At 41.8% G+C, this 18,820-nt stretch overlaps 1 protein-coding gene across 2 annotated transcripts in view; it reads right to left on the bottom strand.

Moving 5' to 3' along the window:
* The window catches only part of alcama (activated leukocyte cell adhesion molecule a), a 74,398-nt gene that overhangs the window by 8,491 nt on the left and 47,087 nt on the right, over positions 1-18,820 (bottom strand). For both annotated transcript variants that reach the window (XM_080780015.1, XM_080780016.1), the window contains exons 2-11: positions 16,841-16,950; positions 16,119-16,338; positions 15,252-15,316; positions 9,908-9,995; positions 9,103-9,273; positions 5,235-5,359; positions 4,905-5,034; positions 3,390-3,502; positions 2,296-2,419; positions 786-907 (exon numbers count right to left, since the gene is read on the bottom strand). In XM_080780015.1, coding sequence (XP_080636141.1) covers positions 786-907; positions 2,296-2,419; positions 3,390-3,502; positions 4,905-5,034; positions 5,235-5,359; positions 9,103-9,273; positions 9,908-9,995; positions 15,252-15,316; positions 16,119-16,338; positions 16,841-16,950 — 1,268 coding nt within the window. The remainder of the gene's footprint in view (positions 1-785; positions 908-2,295; positions 2,420-3,389; positions 3,503-4,904; positions 5,035-5,234; positions 5,360-9,102; positions 9,274-9,907; positions 9,996-15,251; positions 15,317-16,118; positions 16,339-16,840; positions 16,951-18,820) is intronic.

Genomic DNA, 18,820 nt, shown 5'->3' with positions numbered 1-18,820 from the left:
ATTCCATACCTCCTGCATCCAAACAGAGCAGAGTCATTATACTACCAAGACTGCACATTATACAACCACTACATTAAATTCAAATTCTCACCTTATGCTTGTGTGCCGTAATGGGTTTTAGTAAAGCTATACTGTATACACTACTACTAATTAAGCAGCCTAATTCAGACCCTAATTTCACTCGCGATGAGTGAAACTATATTAAGCCCAATTTATACCTTGTAGAGTACAGTTGTGGAGCTTGTACTGTAGTTGTACTGTAGTTGTGGAGCTTGTACTGTAGTTGTACTGTAGTTGTGGAGCTTGTACTGTAGTTGTACTGTAGTTGTACTGTAGTTGTACTGTAGTTGTGGAGCTTGTACTGTAGTTGTACTGTAGTTGTACTGTAGTTGTGGAGCTTGTACTGTAGTTGTACATCGGTTATTTTTCTCACACGACACCATAGTACGATGGAGTAAGCACAAGCACAAGTCACCACAAGTCAGACCCAAAATACATACACACACACACACACACACACACACACACGCACACACACACACGCACACTAACCACTCTGCACCTACATTTGGTCTCTGTCGGGTGGAAACCTCACCCAAAACTATTCATTTTCAGGATTAAAATAAAAAAATAGTAAACTATAGCAGACTTACAAGCTCAAATCTCGAGCTTGTATATCTGCTATTTTTATACTTTTGTGTGACGGTGTAGCATGATCAAGTAGGGCGTTCATTTACCATAAAACCCACATTTGTACCAACATTTATACCTACATTTGTACCTACATTTGTGCCGTTGACGTTCCAACTGAAGATGGGTTCCGGGACTGCCTCCGCGTCGCAGGTCAGGACTTTGTGCTGGTTGTTGTCTGCTCTGTGTTTGTTCAGACCGGTGATCACTGGTGTACCTAATGGAACCACATCACCATGTCAGCCATATGCATTACCGATACAGTCATATGTGATACCTGACATCACACAACATGCTGCTGCACACTGTGTGCATGTGATGGTTGTGATAGATAGATAGATAGATAGATAGATAGATAGATAGATAGATATTAGATTACACTAATAGGCTTTATTTTCACACAGGCATGCACATTTTGAATACACACACACACGCACGCACGCACGCACGCACGCACGCACACACACACACACACACACACACACACACACACACACACACACACACACACACACACACACACACACACACACACACACACACACACACACACACACACACACACACACACACACACACACACACACACACACACACACACACACACACACACACACACAGTTAGTTTGTTAGTTTGTTTGCAAACAGTCCATAATTTGGGTGGGATGGCAAATAGTCTACAGAAAATGATCTACAGTATGATGATGTTTCATAACAGCACCTGCATATTTATTAGCTCACCACATATCTAGTTTTGGAAAGTTGAGTTCCTTTCGATAGATCTAATAATTTTGTTGCCATGATAACAGCCTCTAAATGTTGATGGATTTGGTAAGATCAGAGGGAATCACATATTTCTATCAATGGGGCGTTTGTTGAAATTGATGACAGTGTTTGCTTGGTCTTGATCTCAGACTCAGACACCCGCGCATGGCCTTCCAGCGTTAATTGCTGCCTCGAGAAAGCACAGCAGAGACTGGCACTATCTGAGGCGTCTGAAGAGTTTCTTTTGCTCTACCACTGAGAGTGTTCTGACAGGCAGTATCACACATGTGGTTTCGTTGGCTGGCAACCTGACTGCTCAGGACGGTAGACTGTACAGCAGCAAAAATCATTGGCACAGAACTAATACAATTCTGTAACATTTACACCACTCGCTGCAAAAAGAAAGCCCATAGCATCATTAAGGACACTAGCCACCGCACGCTCATGTTCTGTTCTCGCTCCCTCCATCTAAAATAATGATAGCGAAGCATCAAATCCCAGACCAGTCAGGTCGCTGAGCAGATAACGGCATGCCGTGCATATCATGTACATTGTACAGCATATGCACTACACATTGTTGTATGTAATATCATCGTGTATTGTTATTGTACATTGTGCATACATAGTGTATGTAGGCAGAGTGTGTTTTGTTGAATTTCTAATTCCCCTGACAATAAAGTTGGATTTGGACAAGTGAATACAGGTACTGTGAAAGCTTTCTGACTGCCTGTTACATCTATACTGAAACCTCTACAAAGCACAAAAGAAAACTCTGAGTAGGTTTATCAGGTCCTCATCCAACCGCGCTGAACACGTAGACACACATAAGGACACACTCACCTTCCACTACCAGTTCAAAGGACTGGCGACGCATTAGACCGGCCATGGAGACTTCACAGACATACATGCCTGCATGGGCATAGGTCAGCTTTCCAAACACGGGTGCCTCTGTCTTCTCACCATTCTAAGAGCGAGAAGTACAATACTGAGCTGAATGTGGATTGGTGAAAAAACATCCAAAATGCCTGAGTGGAAACACATTTGCATGTTCTATGCCTTGCAGCTTGCATGCAATTGTTATCCCTGTCTCTTCCTTGCGTATTTATAGACTCATAGTTTTGTCTGAGTTGCAGTACAAATTTACATAATATTTAGACAGAAAATGGACCAGTAACGGGGGTCATCACATGCTATGGACTTACAAAATTAACGTTCAATAATTGTAACGGTAATACACAGACCTAGCCCTAAATGTATACTAGTGGCCTACTAATGTACCATATTGCCAAATGCCAAAGTGATATACACATTTTAACATTCACCTATTGTAAAGAAAATCCGGAGACTGTCTTATCAGTACAGTACAGTACAGTACAGTACAGTACAGTACAGTACAGTGCTTTCATCGCACATTATATGAACAAAATAACGACTCACACATGTTCCATGGGCATGGACAAGACATGCCACGCACACCGTGTACGAGTTTTATCCGTGTAGAGACACGTTGATGACCCCTGACCAAGTGAATGTCTACATTTCCTGAGGCACCTACTGTGCAGTAGAAATGTGGGAAAAATCAACATGCTGCTATCCCACTGCAGGTCCCATGATTAATGGTCACTGTCTTTTCACATATTGCTGACAAGAAGAGGCAACTTCTCGTCAAACAGGTTCCTCTTGTTCCGAACCGTGTTTAAAGGGAGGAAGGAATCCGGTGGTGTCAGGGATGGGATGGGGATGTTTCACTCAACGTCCTATTATTACCATCATGCCGCTGGGAGGAAACCTTGTGTTTTATTCCTTCCTAAATTATATGTTGTGTTCACGATCCACGTGTCAAAATGGAGTCCTCTTGGGATTCTACACATGTTTCCACACACGTTTTCACTCAACTTACAGCAGCTATTCTATTTCCCCCCCTCCTCTTTTACCTTGGTCCATGTGACTTTGGCGTCGCCTGAAGCGTTCTTGTTCATCTTCACCACCAGTGGGTCCTTTACCTTCTTCAGAACCTTCCCTGTGGGGCTCAGGCTCAGGTCCAGATCTGGGGAACAGTGGGTCAGGAAACAGGATGTTCAGAAGGTGCAGTGTGGTGCAGTGTTGATTTAGTCGCCTAAAACTATGACGAAACATGTTCATCGACTACCCTTTTTTCACTGACAAAAACTAAATAAAAACTACACAAAAACTAAGCTACAGTATGATGACCAAAACTATGACTAAATGTATTGATAATTTCATCGGTGGAGAAGAGATCCCATGGATTTAAAAGACAAGTAATTTTGTGTTTAGCTGCGCTCGGGTGTTGCTCTCTGAAAATAGCAGATCGACAACCTTGCAACGCGTCGGCGGGTTGTGAGCTTGTAGATCGGCTATTTTCAGCATGCAACCAAGTGTAAAATCAGCCATTACGACGCCATCGAGGCCCATGGTATATTGAGTAGCATCATCAGCTGGCTAATTAATTTAGAACAAAGCCACAGTGTTGCAAACTTGAAGAACAACACTGCATGTTGCAATGTGCGGCAACCAGCTAGATGGTGGCCCACGCAATAGTAACAATAGATGGCAGCCCACATATATACACACCCGACATATAATCACATACAGCACAGTACTGTAAGAACACACATGCACACAGGTATGTACACACATGCTCGCGCACATATGCACGCGCACACACACACACACACACACACACACACACACACACATACACACCATCGTACATTTGAGTTGTTTCTCCTTCCTTCATGCACCAAACTCAATTTAGGAACGTAGGAACAGGACACAAATGAAGACGGGTGAATACACAGAGGCAGCAATGTGATTACTGGAGGGGAAATGTGCGAGCCCTATTTATTTATTTATTTTAAATCTAGGTTATTCAAATCTTCTGACCCGTTTGAACTGAGAGGGTTCAGACACATGCACCTGGTTAGACAGGGATGATTACTTGAGGGACTATCCGTTAGGAGCGGAGGCAGCGAGCTCTTTGCCCGTCCAAAACACTTTGTCACTTTGACTCGTTGGAAGTCAGAAATGTCTAATTAACCCTCTTCCCTCCTGGCACTTCAGTCTGCCTTCTCTCCTTCGCACTTCACTCTGCCTCCTTCCAAACAGAGCTTGGAAATGTGATTACTTTACTGTGCTCCCATGACTTTATTTACCGTCAATAAAAAAAAGCCTTGTTAAAGTTGGAAAATTTCAGTTAGCGAGGGAAGGGCAGGGAAGACTTGACTGGAGGTGTTTGTTGGCTCATTGCAAAGGCAACCTCGGGATACAAGTTTTCTGAAGTCACTTTTCTGTTAGCGAGGGACGGCTGGGGAAGAGAGACTGGAGGTGTTTACTGACTCCTTGCAAAGGCAAAATCAGGATAGAAGTTTGATTTCTGAAGTCCTTCCCTCTTGTTTTTTAATATTCAACATTTGCATAGGGATACTCACAGCTAACAGCGATGCTTTGTGAGGCTTCCATTTTCTCGTTGTCAACCAGCGAACACTTGTATTCGCCAGCACTGTCCCGTGTGACGGCCGTCAAGGTGTAGCTGCTAGAATTTTGCAAAACCGTCTGTCCCTGCATGGTGGGTAGGATAAGAAGGGGTCGGAGGGAACACGGGAATGAGTTCTTTAACCACTTACAACCTGGTGTAACTATTTTAGGCATGTCATTACAGGAGACAAAATGTTTATATATTTGTTTATATATACATATTTAGAACTTAACAGTGGGATTTGTGATGCTCTCCGGGGGTGGGGGAGGCTTGGGCTGCCTACCTTGAGGTGGAAGTTGTAGCTACTGGGAGGAGGATTGCCGTCCGCATGGCACCTCAATGTAACGTTGCCCCCTTCTGTGATGGGCCCTCTGGGTTGAACCGTTAGGCTCAGCTTCTCTGTTGGATCTGCCATTGAGGAAAGGTTGTGAGAGAGACAGAGAGAGATGCATGATTGCTATTTTCGGTGAAAAGATTTGGTATAGAATAGTGCTCAACAGGGGGCCCGGGACCCCTAGGGGGTCCTCAGAGAACTCAAAATCGTTGTGTGATAGGGTCTTTATTCTTACTTTTACATGAATCACTTTTAAATTAACCACCCTCCCTATTCTGGACCACCTGTGGACTATACCAAGGACAAGCTATGGCATGGCATTTTACCAGCTACAGGCGTGAGGAACTACACGTGTTCTGAATTAAAGACACGATGAGAGCTGATATAAATTGTGTGGCAAATTCGCAAACATGAACTCAACATGGCTGTTCTTAAAGACGTTGTCAACAGTGCGTTTCAAAGACATAATGAGTTATCAGAGACAATACTCTTTTGCTCATGATGACGAATGACTTGGAACTCCCTATATTTCCCCCAAGAAAGAATTTGTTAGAGTTGTGTGCTGATGTGCTGTAACCATGCCATGCCATACTTGTACCTGTGACTCCACATACTCTCCACTCTGGGATTCCTTGCTATGGGGACTTTCCAGAGGAAACTCAGTGACAGGTCTGGTATCCCAGACGTCTTCTAGCAGCATTCCTGCCCAATGTGATTGAGGCTATTCTACAGTACGTATGCTATCTTGAAGCTAGATACTATGGATGGGTTTTCTGATTTCAGCCAACGAGCAGGCACACATAAAAGAGGATTTTGTGCACGCATTAATTTCCCTGGGGTTAGGAGCAGTTGACTTTCTTTTGTTTTCCATGGTTCCATCTGAACAAAGACTCTTACTCGAGTGATACATATAGCTACGGGGAAATCTGTAATTGGTCCTTTTCCAAAGGCAAACATTTAGAAATTAAAGGTGCATGAAACATAATCACACATCTTAGTGACAATAGAGCACAGAAGTCTGACGTCAATATCGGTAGAGGGTGAAAATCCACGTGTTCGTGTACTTATTATTTGCATTGTAATCCCCATAGGGGGATTTTAGATCATCCAGGCAGCTTCACTCATATAGATATGAAGAATCAACTGACTGTGAGAAAACGCTATTGTTACTGCATTTTCACTAGAAACAGACTGTATCATATATGAGTGACTGACTGTCATAAACGATACAGAGACACCTCCCTGACAATAACGCCAAGACAGCTTGTTTACTTTTGGACGATATTAAGATGACCCCATGTTATTCTCCATAGAGAAATTACTTCCGTGAACCAGGGGAATCGAGGGGATGAGCGAGTGACATCAGGACGTCGGCGCTCTATAGGCAACTTATTTTGTCTGATGTATTATGAATCAGATTATGCTCATCTGTTTAAGCATAAATTCAAGAACATTTTCAAAAATTATACCCGGAGCTTTATTGACACAACTTGGCAGCAATTACGGTGCAACACTGATGACAAAAGTGTAAGAGACAAATACAACATGATGACTCCACATTTACAATAACAGCATACATCCCTTTACCATTCAGTGGTACAAGCCAGGCACCATCTGCATTGTCCACATACAGTATGAGCAAAGAGGCAAATCTACTTCACTAACTTATAAAAACAAAAGCCTAACCTTCTGACTACTTCATCAACATCCTATAGGGACAGAGAGAGGATCCTCTCTCTGTCCCTACTTTCCAAAGAGAAGAAATACCTTTCAATTAAAATATACTGTAAACATTCGGGTGCAGAATCCCTGAAATAGAGCTCCAGATACATATCTATGAAAGCTAAAAATGTAACTTTAATCACATTCAACTTGAACTTGAATACATCTTATGCCTTAAAGCTAAACGTTGAACCTAAATCTGATTTGAATATATGTAACAATTTCCATTGTGTTGACGTGAGGAGACCAGTTGTGTGGGGTTAAAAGGTTACATCAATAGAAACTTTCTCCAGGCTGTGCATAATAAAGACTCCACTGCGCAAAAAACCTACTAACACCCACTAGCAAGGACAGACTAACCTTCTCTGTATAGCTGTAACATCTCTTAACACACGTATTAGCTTTATTTAGTAAAACTTGTGTGACTCTAAGTTTTTATTTGTATTTCTCTCTGAATTTGCAACATCCAAACTACACCAACACCTGACAAGCCCAGGCTGAAATGGAATCCCCCAGGCAGGGAAAAGGAAATGAAGTGTCCAGGCAGAAATGTCAGACAGTGGGCACACTGACAGTGGGGAATGGCTTATGCTCCCTAGAGCATTGGTTCCCAACCTTTTTACACTGAAGTACCACCTCAGAAGATATTATTGGCTCTCCAAGTACCACCATAATAACTGATGTTAAAATACAGAAGCGTATACCTGCCCTTTTTGTTCCATTCCTAAGCCAATAATGTTGCTGCTCTGACAACACTCTTCTATTCTATCAAATAAAACTTCTGTCATGCTCATTTCAGCATGGCTGGAGAGCCTATTTCAACCAATTGCTTAGTCAAGAACTACCTATAGTAATATAAATATTTCATTCTACTTTTGTCTTTTTTCTCCTTTTTTGGGAGACTCCTCTGTGTACCACCAGAGGGGTACTAGTAGTAGTGGTACTAGTAGTACTAGTACCAGTGGTTGGGAACCCCTGCCCTAGAGGAGCAAATGCCTTAATGGAGTAGTTCACCCCCAAAAAATGACTTATTTTCTAACAATTACATGCACACCCCATGAAGCCATGAATACATATATGGTTTTAGTCCCGTTCCTAAGACAATAATTGGATGACCAGCGGAGACTCAAAGGAATATATGCGGGCTTTCCCCACGTATGGGGATGATGATGTCATAGTGATGTCAGGAGACCTGGGCATGACATAACCTCTGGAATTTCGACTCTCTGCTGGTGTGACTACACACCTGTGCAGCGCATCGATTCAATCTGTAATTTTTCATCAAATTCTAACCAGGATTAGATTTCATTTCATTATACAGCTTCTACAGGCAGAGGCAGTAATACTTTCTGCTGCCTGAATGCACATTATAATTAAATGTCGAATGTAAAGTCATGTAGTGATATGAATAGCCTACTGGCCCATCGTATGTCTTGGATATGTCTTGGCTCGCCCGATTGCATTCACACACCGGTGAAGCTGTGATGCTCTGTTGTCCTTGGACCAAGTGGCAGTAAGTACTGTCTACGACAACTATGCCATAAATACATATTCCTCTTCTAGGAGCAGTTGGAATGGGTCTTGGTCAATAAAGTCTGTTGGCAATAGATCCTCAATGAAATTAGGACGTGCTCCAATGACGTATTGGTGTTTAAAAACAGTGTATAACCCTGGAGGGCATTCTGTTGCAATGAGCAATTTCGCACTAGTATAGGAGTTTGTGGAATGTTCCACTTACTGTATCTGTTTTCTACCTTGTTGAAATTAAATTCAATCAAAAGTCCTTGTCATTCACTCGTACAGTGTGAAAAGGTTACTTTGTATCAATGCATTACAGGCATGGAGCCTGAAGGAGGTGCTATAGCCCAGGGGTCTGGGCACGGTGTCTCCCCGTGATCCAAATTTACAAACATACATCATAAAGTCATAACTTAAAAGCCCCTTTTCAAAATAACCGATCTACAAGGTCACAGTCCGTTGTGATTGGTTGCGTTGTAAGCTTGTAGATGTGCTATTTCCACTATTTCTTACAAGTTTTTTAATGGGATTTCTTTGAGCCATTGTTTGGGAAACACTGCTGTAGCATTGTACTTACAATGAACGGGAATGGTCTGTGGCTCAGACTCCACGGGGCCCAGTGTGTGCGTGGCCAGGCAGCTGAAACGAGCCCTCAGGTCCTCCTTGGTGGCCGTGTACTGGAGGGAGGAGGAGGTGGTGGTCAGCCCTGTGGCGGGGTCCACCTTCACAGCTGAGCTGACGATGGTGGCTGTAGAGTGCACCGAATAATGGGTGGACAGGGAGAAACACACACACACGCGCACAAACACGCACACACACACGTAACAGTGAGAACAGTTTTACATTATACTGAACTGAACTTAAACATATCCCTCGTATTGTATCTAAGCTTTGCAGATGCCGCATTGTAGATGCCAAATTTATTTGTATATTTATATTTTGCCCGCAGTGTTGGACCCAAACTGTGATGTGTTCAAAATGAGAACAAGTGAAAATATGTTGACTAAGACGAAACAATTTCAGCTGACTAAAATAGGACAAAATGAACACTGCTGAAAAAGGTAACAGTGTCAGACATACAAGGTTTCCATGTGAAAGCAACGTTGTATTTTGCCAGCACTGTTAAGGTCAAAACTGTGATGTGTTCAAACGGTGAAAATACAAATGTAGCATGTTAACATCATGAAAGAGGAGAGGCAGTTCATTAGGTATGATGATGACACAATAGAGAATGATACTGTGATATGTTCCAACTTGTTGTCAGTGAAAGTACCCTAGCAGACCCGCAGGGGCTTTCTCTTAGTGACTTAAGTTACGACACTGTGTCATCACGATGACCTGTCCTGGGTGTGTTCGCGTCAACAGGATGTCATGTCATTTACCTTTCCCGTCAGCAACCAATGGCTGCCCGTTCTTTTGCCATGTGATCTCGGCAGCGGGGTTGGCATCCTTCGAAACACATGTCCCCAACTGCGAAAATAAATATGAATCAAAATTGAATTATTATATTAATAAAAACTCACCAAAGATACAAATCAATCCACCCGACAAATGACAAATCCATTATGTACTAGGAAATGAACCCATGAAATTGAATGTGATAGAAATGAATAAAATATAAACACATTTTGGCCATGTAACAATGAAAATATGCTTGCAGGAAATAATGAGAAATTACAATTTAAATATCCTTGGACGTGTGTACTGTAAGTTATTTTGGCAATCCAATGTTCACTATGAGCTACATAATATCATTTAGTGTGATACATTTGTTTTTTTTATATGAAAGATTGTTGGCCATGTGAAAATTCTGCATGCAGAAGATAATGACGTGTAAACTTCTGTAAAGTTGTTATTGTGTGTAATTTTGTTATTCCAATATTGACTATGAGCGAGCTACTGCACTGAAGGGTAAACGGTTTAACATTTCCCACACACATTGACTGACTCCACTGCGTCACAGCGGAAGGTGTGAAGGTCACCAACGGTACCAATAGGTCACGTGTGAAAAGAATAAACATAGCATGACATCATTCCACTCCGGTGCGTTGTGCATACATACACAGTGAAATCCTCACTAGTCATGTAGCCCGTTGTACCTCTGAGAGTGTACAAAATGTGACGGGTACATTTGGTTATATTTGTACACTTACACTTTGCCCATGTTCAGCCTTTTCCTCACATACATTCTCTAAAACATGGCACCATGTCTGCCTCACTCTGTGGCTGCGTCCGAAATCATTCCCTATGCCCCATATAGTGCACTACTTTGAGGTTCCGCCATTTTGTTATAGTGTCCGAATATGTAGTGAGCATTTTTGCACCCTAACGTAGTGGACTGAAGTATCCCACAATGCACCGGGAATTGTAGGGAGCATCCGATGGTCACTACAAAAACACAGCGAAGCAAATCTGCCCCATAATGCATTGCGCAAGCTCGCTCTTGAGCGCACATGCACGCGTTTGCGCACGTGCGCTGCTTCTGCATGCATGCGCTCATTGCGCTCCAACTCAGAAGATGCAGAAGTTGTACCAGCGAAAGAAATCAACACAAATGTACTTTCGTTTTCCCCTCTTTTCTTCCCTGGCGGATCTCGAAGCTACAGATCTCGAGACAAATGATCTGTGCATTTATTTGAAATTGTTTTATTTTATTTATAATAAATCTACTCATTTGCAATAGTATTACTAATCTCATTCATTGTATCACCCAGGCCCTGCGCATGACGTTAGGAGAGGAATCAGTTGCTTGCTGTAGAATATATTTGTGAGATTCTTTATCACAAACGTAGGATACATGCATGTGAGACACATATTAATTGTGTCCGAACATATGTTTTATTAATATTCATTAATTCCTGCCATGAAAATATATAAAAAAATATGCTATCTAACATTATTTCATTGAATTGCGATAAATGCATTAAAACTTCATTGTGTAGGCAGTCATTTATTGGACTGCTGTTTCTGTTAACACCAAACGTCCGTATTGTGAGCAGAGCTTGTAGATCGGCTACTTTTGGTAATTCTTTACCAAAAGTACCCAAGTAAAAGTATACAAGCTCACAACACGGACGTCGCGCGTTGCTTATAGATCGGCTATTTTTGCCGTATCCCCCCCGCCCCAAGATTAGCGGGGGTTCATGTGGTTAAGATTCAATCGTGATGCTGATATTTTCATATTATTGTCAAGGTTGTGCACTGTTTTCATATTGCTGGATAATGGATATAGCCTAATATTAATTTATTGATAAATTATAACCCATTTATCGGCCCATAACAATGGGCCTATGATTTTAAAATAACCTTTTTATCATAGATATATAGGCCTAAATGCCTGCAAACATATTTTCATTAACCTATTTTTTCTTTATTCATTCATGAATTTAAAAATAACTTTACAAGCTGTCCTTGCAGGGAGGTGACAGCCTGCAGTCACTTATTTGATAGTCTGTTCCTAGCGGAAATTCAGCAGCAGCGTTTTGATTGGTTTCTTGTTGTCAGTTGATTCTTCATATCCAAATGAGTGAAACGGCCGGGATGATTTGTTTATTTTTCAAACAGTTCTTTATGAGGCGATCTGAAAAAACCTAATGGGGATTTCATGCAAATAAAAAGTACATGAACCCGCAGAACTACAGCGCCCTCTATCGATATTGACGTCAGAGTCGGTGCTCCCCATACAGGGAGTATTGTCCGAAATCATCACTATAGAGTCCACTAGAGTCTGGATCCCCGTATGGGGGATAGGGAGTAGGGAACAACCCTAGCAATTCGGACGCAGCCTGTGTCTTTATGTCTTAGGGGTGGGCTGTGGTCTGTGGGCAGTTCAGAAAGCTGTTATAGCTATCCTATATTCTACGTCCTACCAATGACATCAACTGTGTTCATTGAATTGATGGAAGAACAATGGCTTCTGTTTTAGTGGGCTATAACCTTCCAGGAAGAGGAAAGACTGTAATTACTAATTTCCATAAGCATTGAATCAATGATATCATTGGTATGCAGGTTTCTGGACTGTCCACAGCCCACCTCTGAGAGGTGGAGTCAGTGGACAGAAATGGATGGTGCCAACTAATTATTCCGTACATGTAACGCGTTCTGTGTGCCTTCTGTCTGGCTGCTGTGTAAGTGTTATCAGAGCAACGTGGGGCTTGTCCTGTGGCATTTCCTGTGACACATTGTGTGGTTTTGAGTTTTAGGAGAGTGATGTCATGGACTTATAGGTAACTATAGCCGTTTCTGTGGCACCGTAGGTGACTAATACTTTGACTCACTGTACAGCTGTGTCAAAGGCTGGGGGGAGGCTTTTATGACACCTTCACATGACCACATTCATGTGTTCTGAGTGTGCATGTCTTCTGACTCTTGTTCCTATTTATTACACATACAGATGTCACCGAATAGTAAGACACATTCACAACACAAGTGTTGTGTGTGTGCGCACGTGTGCGCACGTGTGCGCATGTGTGCGTGCGTGTGTGTTTATGTTTGTGAGTGTGTATTTGTGAGAGGGAGAGTGTGTGTGCGAGAGAGAGAGAGTTAGAGAAAAAAACACTTTAAACCTACAGTAGGTTACACATCAAACTACTCAGTGTTAATTTAACGCTGAGAGCGTACGCTCTCAGAGGATTTTAACTGTGTAATTAAAATTAATTAATAGTAAAGAAAATATAACTATCTAGTAATATTTCTCCACAGAGGCAACTTGGACATGGGGGATAAAAGCTATTCACTCCCACCCCTCAGACAGATAATTGCAGGTTGTCTGTGTCTGGTGTGTGCGCGTGTGCATGTGCGTGTGTTTGTGTGTGTGCGAGGGAGCGTGACATCATGCGTGCGTGTGTGCGTGCACGTGTGTCTGAACTAAGGCATTGAGGCATTTTTGTCTGTCAGAGAGGTGCAATGAGTTCTCTCTCTGCTTTGACACAACACAATGGTTTAAATTCCTAAGTGTCAGTTAGCTTGGACCAAGAAGGTCCTTATTTCAGTGACACCGCGCCGCACCCACACCCTCCCACCGAGAGACCTCAGCACTTTTTACCAAATGGAGAGAATTGAGAGTCCATTATTGCAAAGGAAATGCCTCATCTATATTACAAAAAAGCCACAGAATAATTTGGGGTGCAGCTGTGGACCTGTGTGCAGGCTTTGTGTGTGTGAGTGAGTGTGAGCGTGCGAGCCTGCGTAAGTGCGTGTGCATGATGACTAATCTGTGTTTAAGTGGAGTATGCTTACACAGGAGAGGAGAGCATAGAACATGTAACATGATGAGATTAACAAAATCATTCAACCTATAGCTCATTGAACATTCATGCACGCGCACACACACGCACGCGCGCGTGTGCAAAAACACACACACACACACACACACACACACACACACACACACACACACACACACACACACACACAATGTCAGCTGTTTTGTAAAGGTAAACTTTAGAAAGGGGAGCTACTGCATGCCGCTAGTGTAACTCAAGAAAAGTTTACATAAGCCAAGAGCGAGAAACGTTCAGAGAATGTACAGTACATTGTTGTGATTTGGTTTGGACTCCAGGAATCTTCCTAGCCAAGGTCGCACTGGGCATCATTCTTTTGGGGGACACATTATATACTGATCTGTCTGTTCTGTAAATTTGCCTGACATAATTTTAGCAATATTATTGATATTCAATGTTTACACATAATATGAGCCAGCTCAGCTAGGTTTCAAAGATAAAGGTTCAAGGTGGTCTTCATTGCTACATATTGTGTGCATAAGAGCAAAACCCGTTTGTTATCTTTGTGCTTAAGCATATTACGTTTCTCAATAACAATTCAATAGAATTGAAAGAGGCTGGACCCAATATCACCCATGCACGCACACACACATACGGTAGTACACACACACACACACACACACACACACACACGCACACACTATAACTCTTATTCTCATCACGGCCTCTGTGTCTCCCTCGCTAGGAAGACCACAAAGCTGTTCAATAATGCCTGAATGGAAAGGGAAAGACGCAGGTCTTGTGATCCATAATAAATGTGAGCTCGCTGCAGGTGGTGCAGTGTGCCTCGCATCCTAGAGAGCGGAGGGGTTGAAGGTAACAACATACTCAAACGTGTGTGAGACCACTGCATGTACTGTAGCAATGTGCACAGTAGACCGTAGCATTCATCATCTGCAATTTTGTGTGTGTGTGTGTGTGTGTGTGTGTGTGTGTGTGTGTGTGTGTGTGTGTGTGCGCGTGCGTGCATGTTTTTGTGAGTCATGAAAACCATGGGTGCTTACATATTCATCAAGATACTACGAGGCTTTGAGCAAGCTAGTGACTGTTAGTCATGCACTGTCATACAGTTAAAACAGTAACTATGTTTATTTATTTATTTATTTCTCCTTCAAAGTGTCCCTAACCAAGCCAGATGGAGAGAAGTGTGCTATTACACAACTCACAATGGTGGTTTGGAGATAAATAACTGGTTTATGTGGTGCTACAGCAATAAAACAATTTTAGTACGCTTACCAGCTGGGACTTCATTAGCAGTGAACTCCCCACACTAGTTTACGCTACGGTATAGTATGATTTCAAAATAATACAGTGGCTTCCTTTTTGTGAGGGCGCACATACGTGTGCATGGCACACGTGGCATTTGTGTACATGTGTGCACCTGCAAACAGGGCATACGTTCACTTCTCAATTGCAGAAAAGGGATTTTAGAGTGACTTTTTACCGTTGTTAGTTTATCCTTCTCCAGCATTTTGGCTTTGTCCATAATCTCAGGGGACGCCGGCTTCTCTGTAAACACAAACATAAAGAGGGTCAGTTTTTGTTTTCTTTATTAATATTTCCCAAAAACATAGTATGGTCAATAAAACAATACCATACAAAAAGGTGTATATGTTACCCCTCCTACAAGTTCCCACTCCGAAAGAGCCACAACCCTATAGGTATCTCGTATCAACAAACAGTACATAGACAAATGTAACAAGACAAAAGACAAATGATATAAACAAGTCAAAGAAGTTAATTATACACAGCAGAATTTGCAACAGAGAGGATACGTTTTTTTATTAAATATTCTGTGAGGAAAGTTGTGGATTCTAAAAAGTCATGGAGGAAATATTGGCCGCTGTCTTTGCTGCTCGGTAAGATTGTGAGAAGGTCATGAGCTCATTATGAGTAGATTTCCTGGGAATTTCAAAAAGAATGAGAGCTTCCAGCCTAAGGCTGCGGTGACACTGAACTTTGATTCTACCTATGCGAGGGGAGTCTGCCAATGCTTTTCAATGGAAACGAAGTGTTCTTTATAAAACATTTTTGCAAAAGTCTTCAAATGGCAACAAAACACAAACCACAGTCACACCAAGGTTTGGTGTGACTGCACCCTAAACAAACCAAAAAAAGGTCTTTGCAAATGTATTTTATATGGGCTATTCCACTTGCTCCTTGAAATCCGGTTTATTAATTGGCCTACTCCCCCTCCCCCATGTTTAGTATGCTACAATTTTTCTCTTAGTCCAGGTAAAATCATCACTCTGTTCTTAACAACCCAACATGTGACTTGCCGTATGTGTATGTTTGTATGCACGGGACTTACTGTAAACCACCACAGTGACGGGATACTCCCGGAGGTTTGACTCAGACACCACCATGCAGGTGTAGATCCTCTGGTCCTTCAGTGTGCCCTGGCTGATCAGCAGGCTGGAGTTGTCGGCCATGTCGACCCGCGTGGCATAGCTGTCGGTGGCTTGCACAATGGCTTCATCCTTTTGGGCCTGTTTGAGCATCAGATAACCTGCAGTGCCGTCGTCTTTCTCCTGAAGGACGAAGGGAAGAAATGATTGCGTTGACTATGGGAACACGTATAACCACTTTAAACCTAGGCTACACAGTCAAATCCTCAATGTTAATCTAACCCTCTCAGAGGATGTTACTGTGTAATTAAATTGTGAATAAAATAAATAAATAAATAAGAAATAAATTGAATAGTGCATTTTGCTCCTATTATCTTGTCGTTCATAGGATCTTGATTAAAATATATATTTGACATTGTTGGATTGTTGGAAAGAAATATATTGAGAGGAAAATCTTAATTCTGTCTTTCCATATTAGTGCTGTATTGCAGATGTGTTATGCACAAGCATCCATATTTTATAATCTTACACGTTTGTCAAATGGCGATAGTAAGGGTACATAACAGAATCATTGATTTCTCAGTTTTTTTCTGGATCTTGAACGTCCTCATGTCTATACTTTATTATTATTATACTGATGAATGAAATATCTTTACAATACAGTTGACAGTGTACGGATACTCACGTATTTCCACTTGGTGAACATCAATTTGTCCCCTGGTGCTGTTGCATCATGCATGCATGGCACTACAATGGTCTCTCCGTACAGGCCGATAACGGTTTCCAGGCTCCGCACTATGAAACAAGAAGAGAAACAGTGTGTTCTTATTGGGTACACCGTGACATCAGCAATCCGTCTCAACAGCGTTTTACCTGCAAATGATCAGAAGATTACAGTTGTCAGAGGAGGTAGTTTGTGACCAGATAGTCGGCGATTGGAATGCAGATAAGGACAATCTGGGCTGTGGAAGTGACTGAGGCAGAGGCACACTCTTCTCTTTAAGCAATAACACACCAAAGGCTGTGATATATCGTATTACACAGCTGAAGGTGTTTTAGCACAAGACAATGCGCTGTGCCTTCCAATTAAGCCCTATACTATGTTGTGCGATGAATAGCAATAATAGACGATGGAGAATTTTGGAATACTCTCTGAAAAGCTACCTTGACGGGTCCGTCACACTGACAGTGTACACATGGAACCAAAGGGTTCCAGCTGTACACTATCAGTTCAATTAACACTGAGGACTTTACAGTGTAAATTTAAGTTAAAAATAAATTCTCAAATGGGGGGTTCATGGCCTGATGCGTATCAAAGTGGGTGTTGAAACACTGAGCTACACAATGACAGACAGAGGAAGGCTATGGTAGTGAATAGTGATGCTTTCATAGTGTTCAGTTACAGATGGTTGTAATTCAGAGGGTGAAGAAGAACCAGAAACACACACGGCAGTGCAGTGTCATGGTTAAAAATGGCGGTTCCATTCACAAATGCAAAGTCAACACTACTTCCCTCCCCCATTCACTATCAATGGCACACGTTAAAGTAGTGAGGATGGAGGTTGCTATGGCGGCAAAGTAATCTCATGTGCAATGCTGGGGGTGGGGGGCGGACTGTGGACGGGAGAAGATGGATGGAGGGAGGTCAGAGCAGAGTGAAGGGGCGGTGAGTTCTTGGTCTTCACGCTCCAACTCTTTCTCTTTGAGCTTTCAGCTAAACAGGCAGCGGTTCAAATTCTGCTCATTCCAAAGTGGTGAGGCCAAAAAGATTGCCGGAAAGTGACAGACCACTGACTGAAGTGGCTTCTGGGTTGTTGTTTAGGCTACATGAAGTAATGTGGCAGCTACTGAAAAAATGCTGTTGGTGTATATAAGTAGTTTTTTTGTATTATTCATATTACCGTTGCTGCTGCATTGTCTGAAGGAAAATGAACAAACGATGTTACTCTAGTGACTAGTCTAGTCACTAGACTCTAGTCACATAAGACTAGAGTCTTACGTAAGACTAGAGTGTCTTATGTACGTGTAGTCACAAGATGTAACAATATAAAGCACAATCTTGAAGTCTGATGCTCTTCCTTGTTACGCATCCAATGTTCTAGTGTTTTATTTTTACTTTAGTGCTACTGTAAATATAGAACAGGTATAAACTGAAGCTAAACCATATAGATCATAAAACAATTGATATTCTGTTACTACTGTATGTTATCTATTAGCATTATGGTTGTTATAATAATTACGTCAATAAAATAATTTAAATGAGAGGGGAGTTGCATTATTAATTACACTCAACTCCAGAATCAAATTATTGACCTTTAATTACTTATTTACTTACTTTTCATATTTTCATCATAAAAAGAATGTGCATTGCATCCATACTTTTGCATCTATGCAAGATTTCGCATAGTTTGCACTTTGCACTGTTCCATTGCACACGGTTTTAAACTCCCTTAGTCCCTATTGTCGTAAAGCATTATTTATTCATGAATTCCTTTGGGTTTCAAGCAAAAGAGATGGGTTCAGTTTCAGTAGCAGTATACAGCAATAAGAAAGTATATATTTATTGCACATGAAAGTTTCAAAGCCATGTCTTTTCAGGCTATGTTCGGATGAAGGTCAGACACAGACTGAAAGCTAAGAATAAAGCAACGTCTGATATATCATT

The sequence above is a fragment of the Protomyctophum bolini genome, assembly GCF_963924005.1.
Source record: "Protomyctophum bolini genome assembly, chromosome: 13".
In the NCBI taxonomy this organism is placed as follows: Eukaryota; Metazoa; Chordata; class Actinopteri; order Myctophiformes; family Myctophidae; genus Protomyctophum; species Protomyctophum bolini.
Note: the sequence above shows the minus strand (reverse complement) of the source record. Positions and strands in the feature narration are given on the sequence as shown.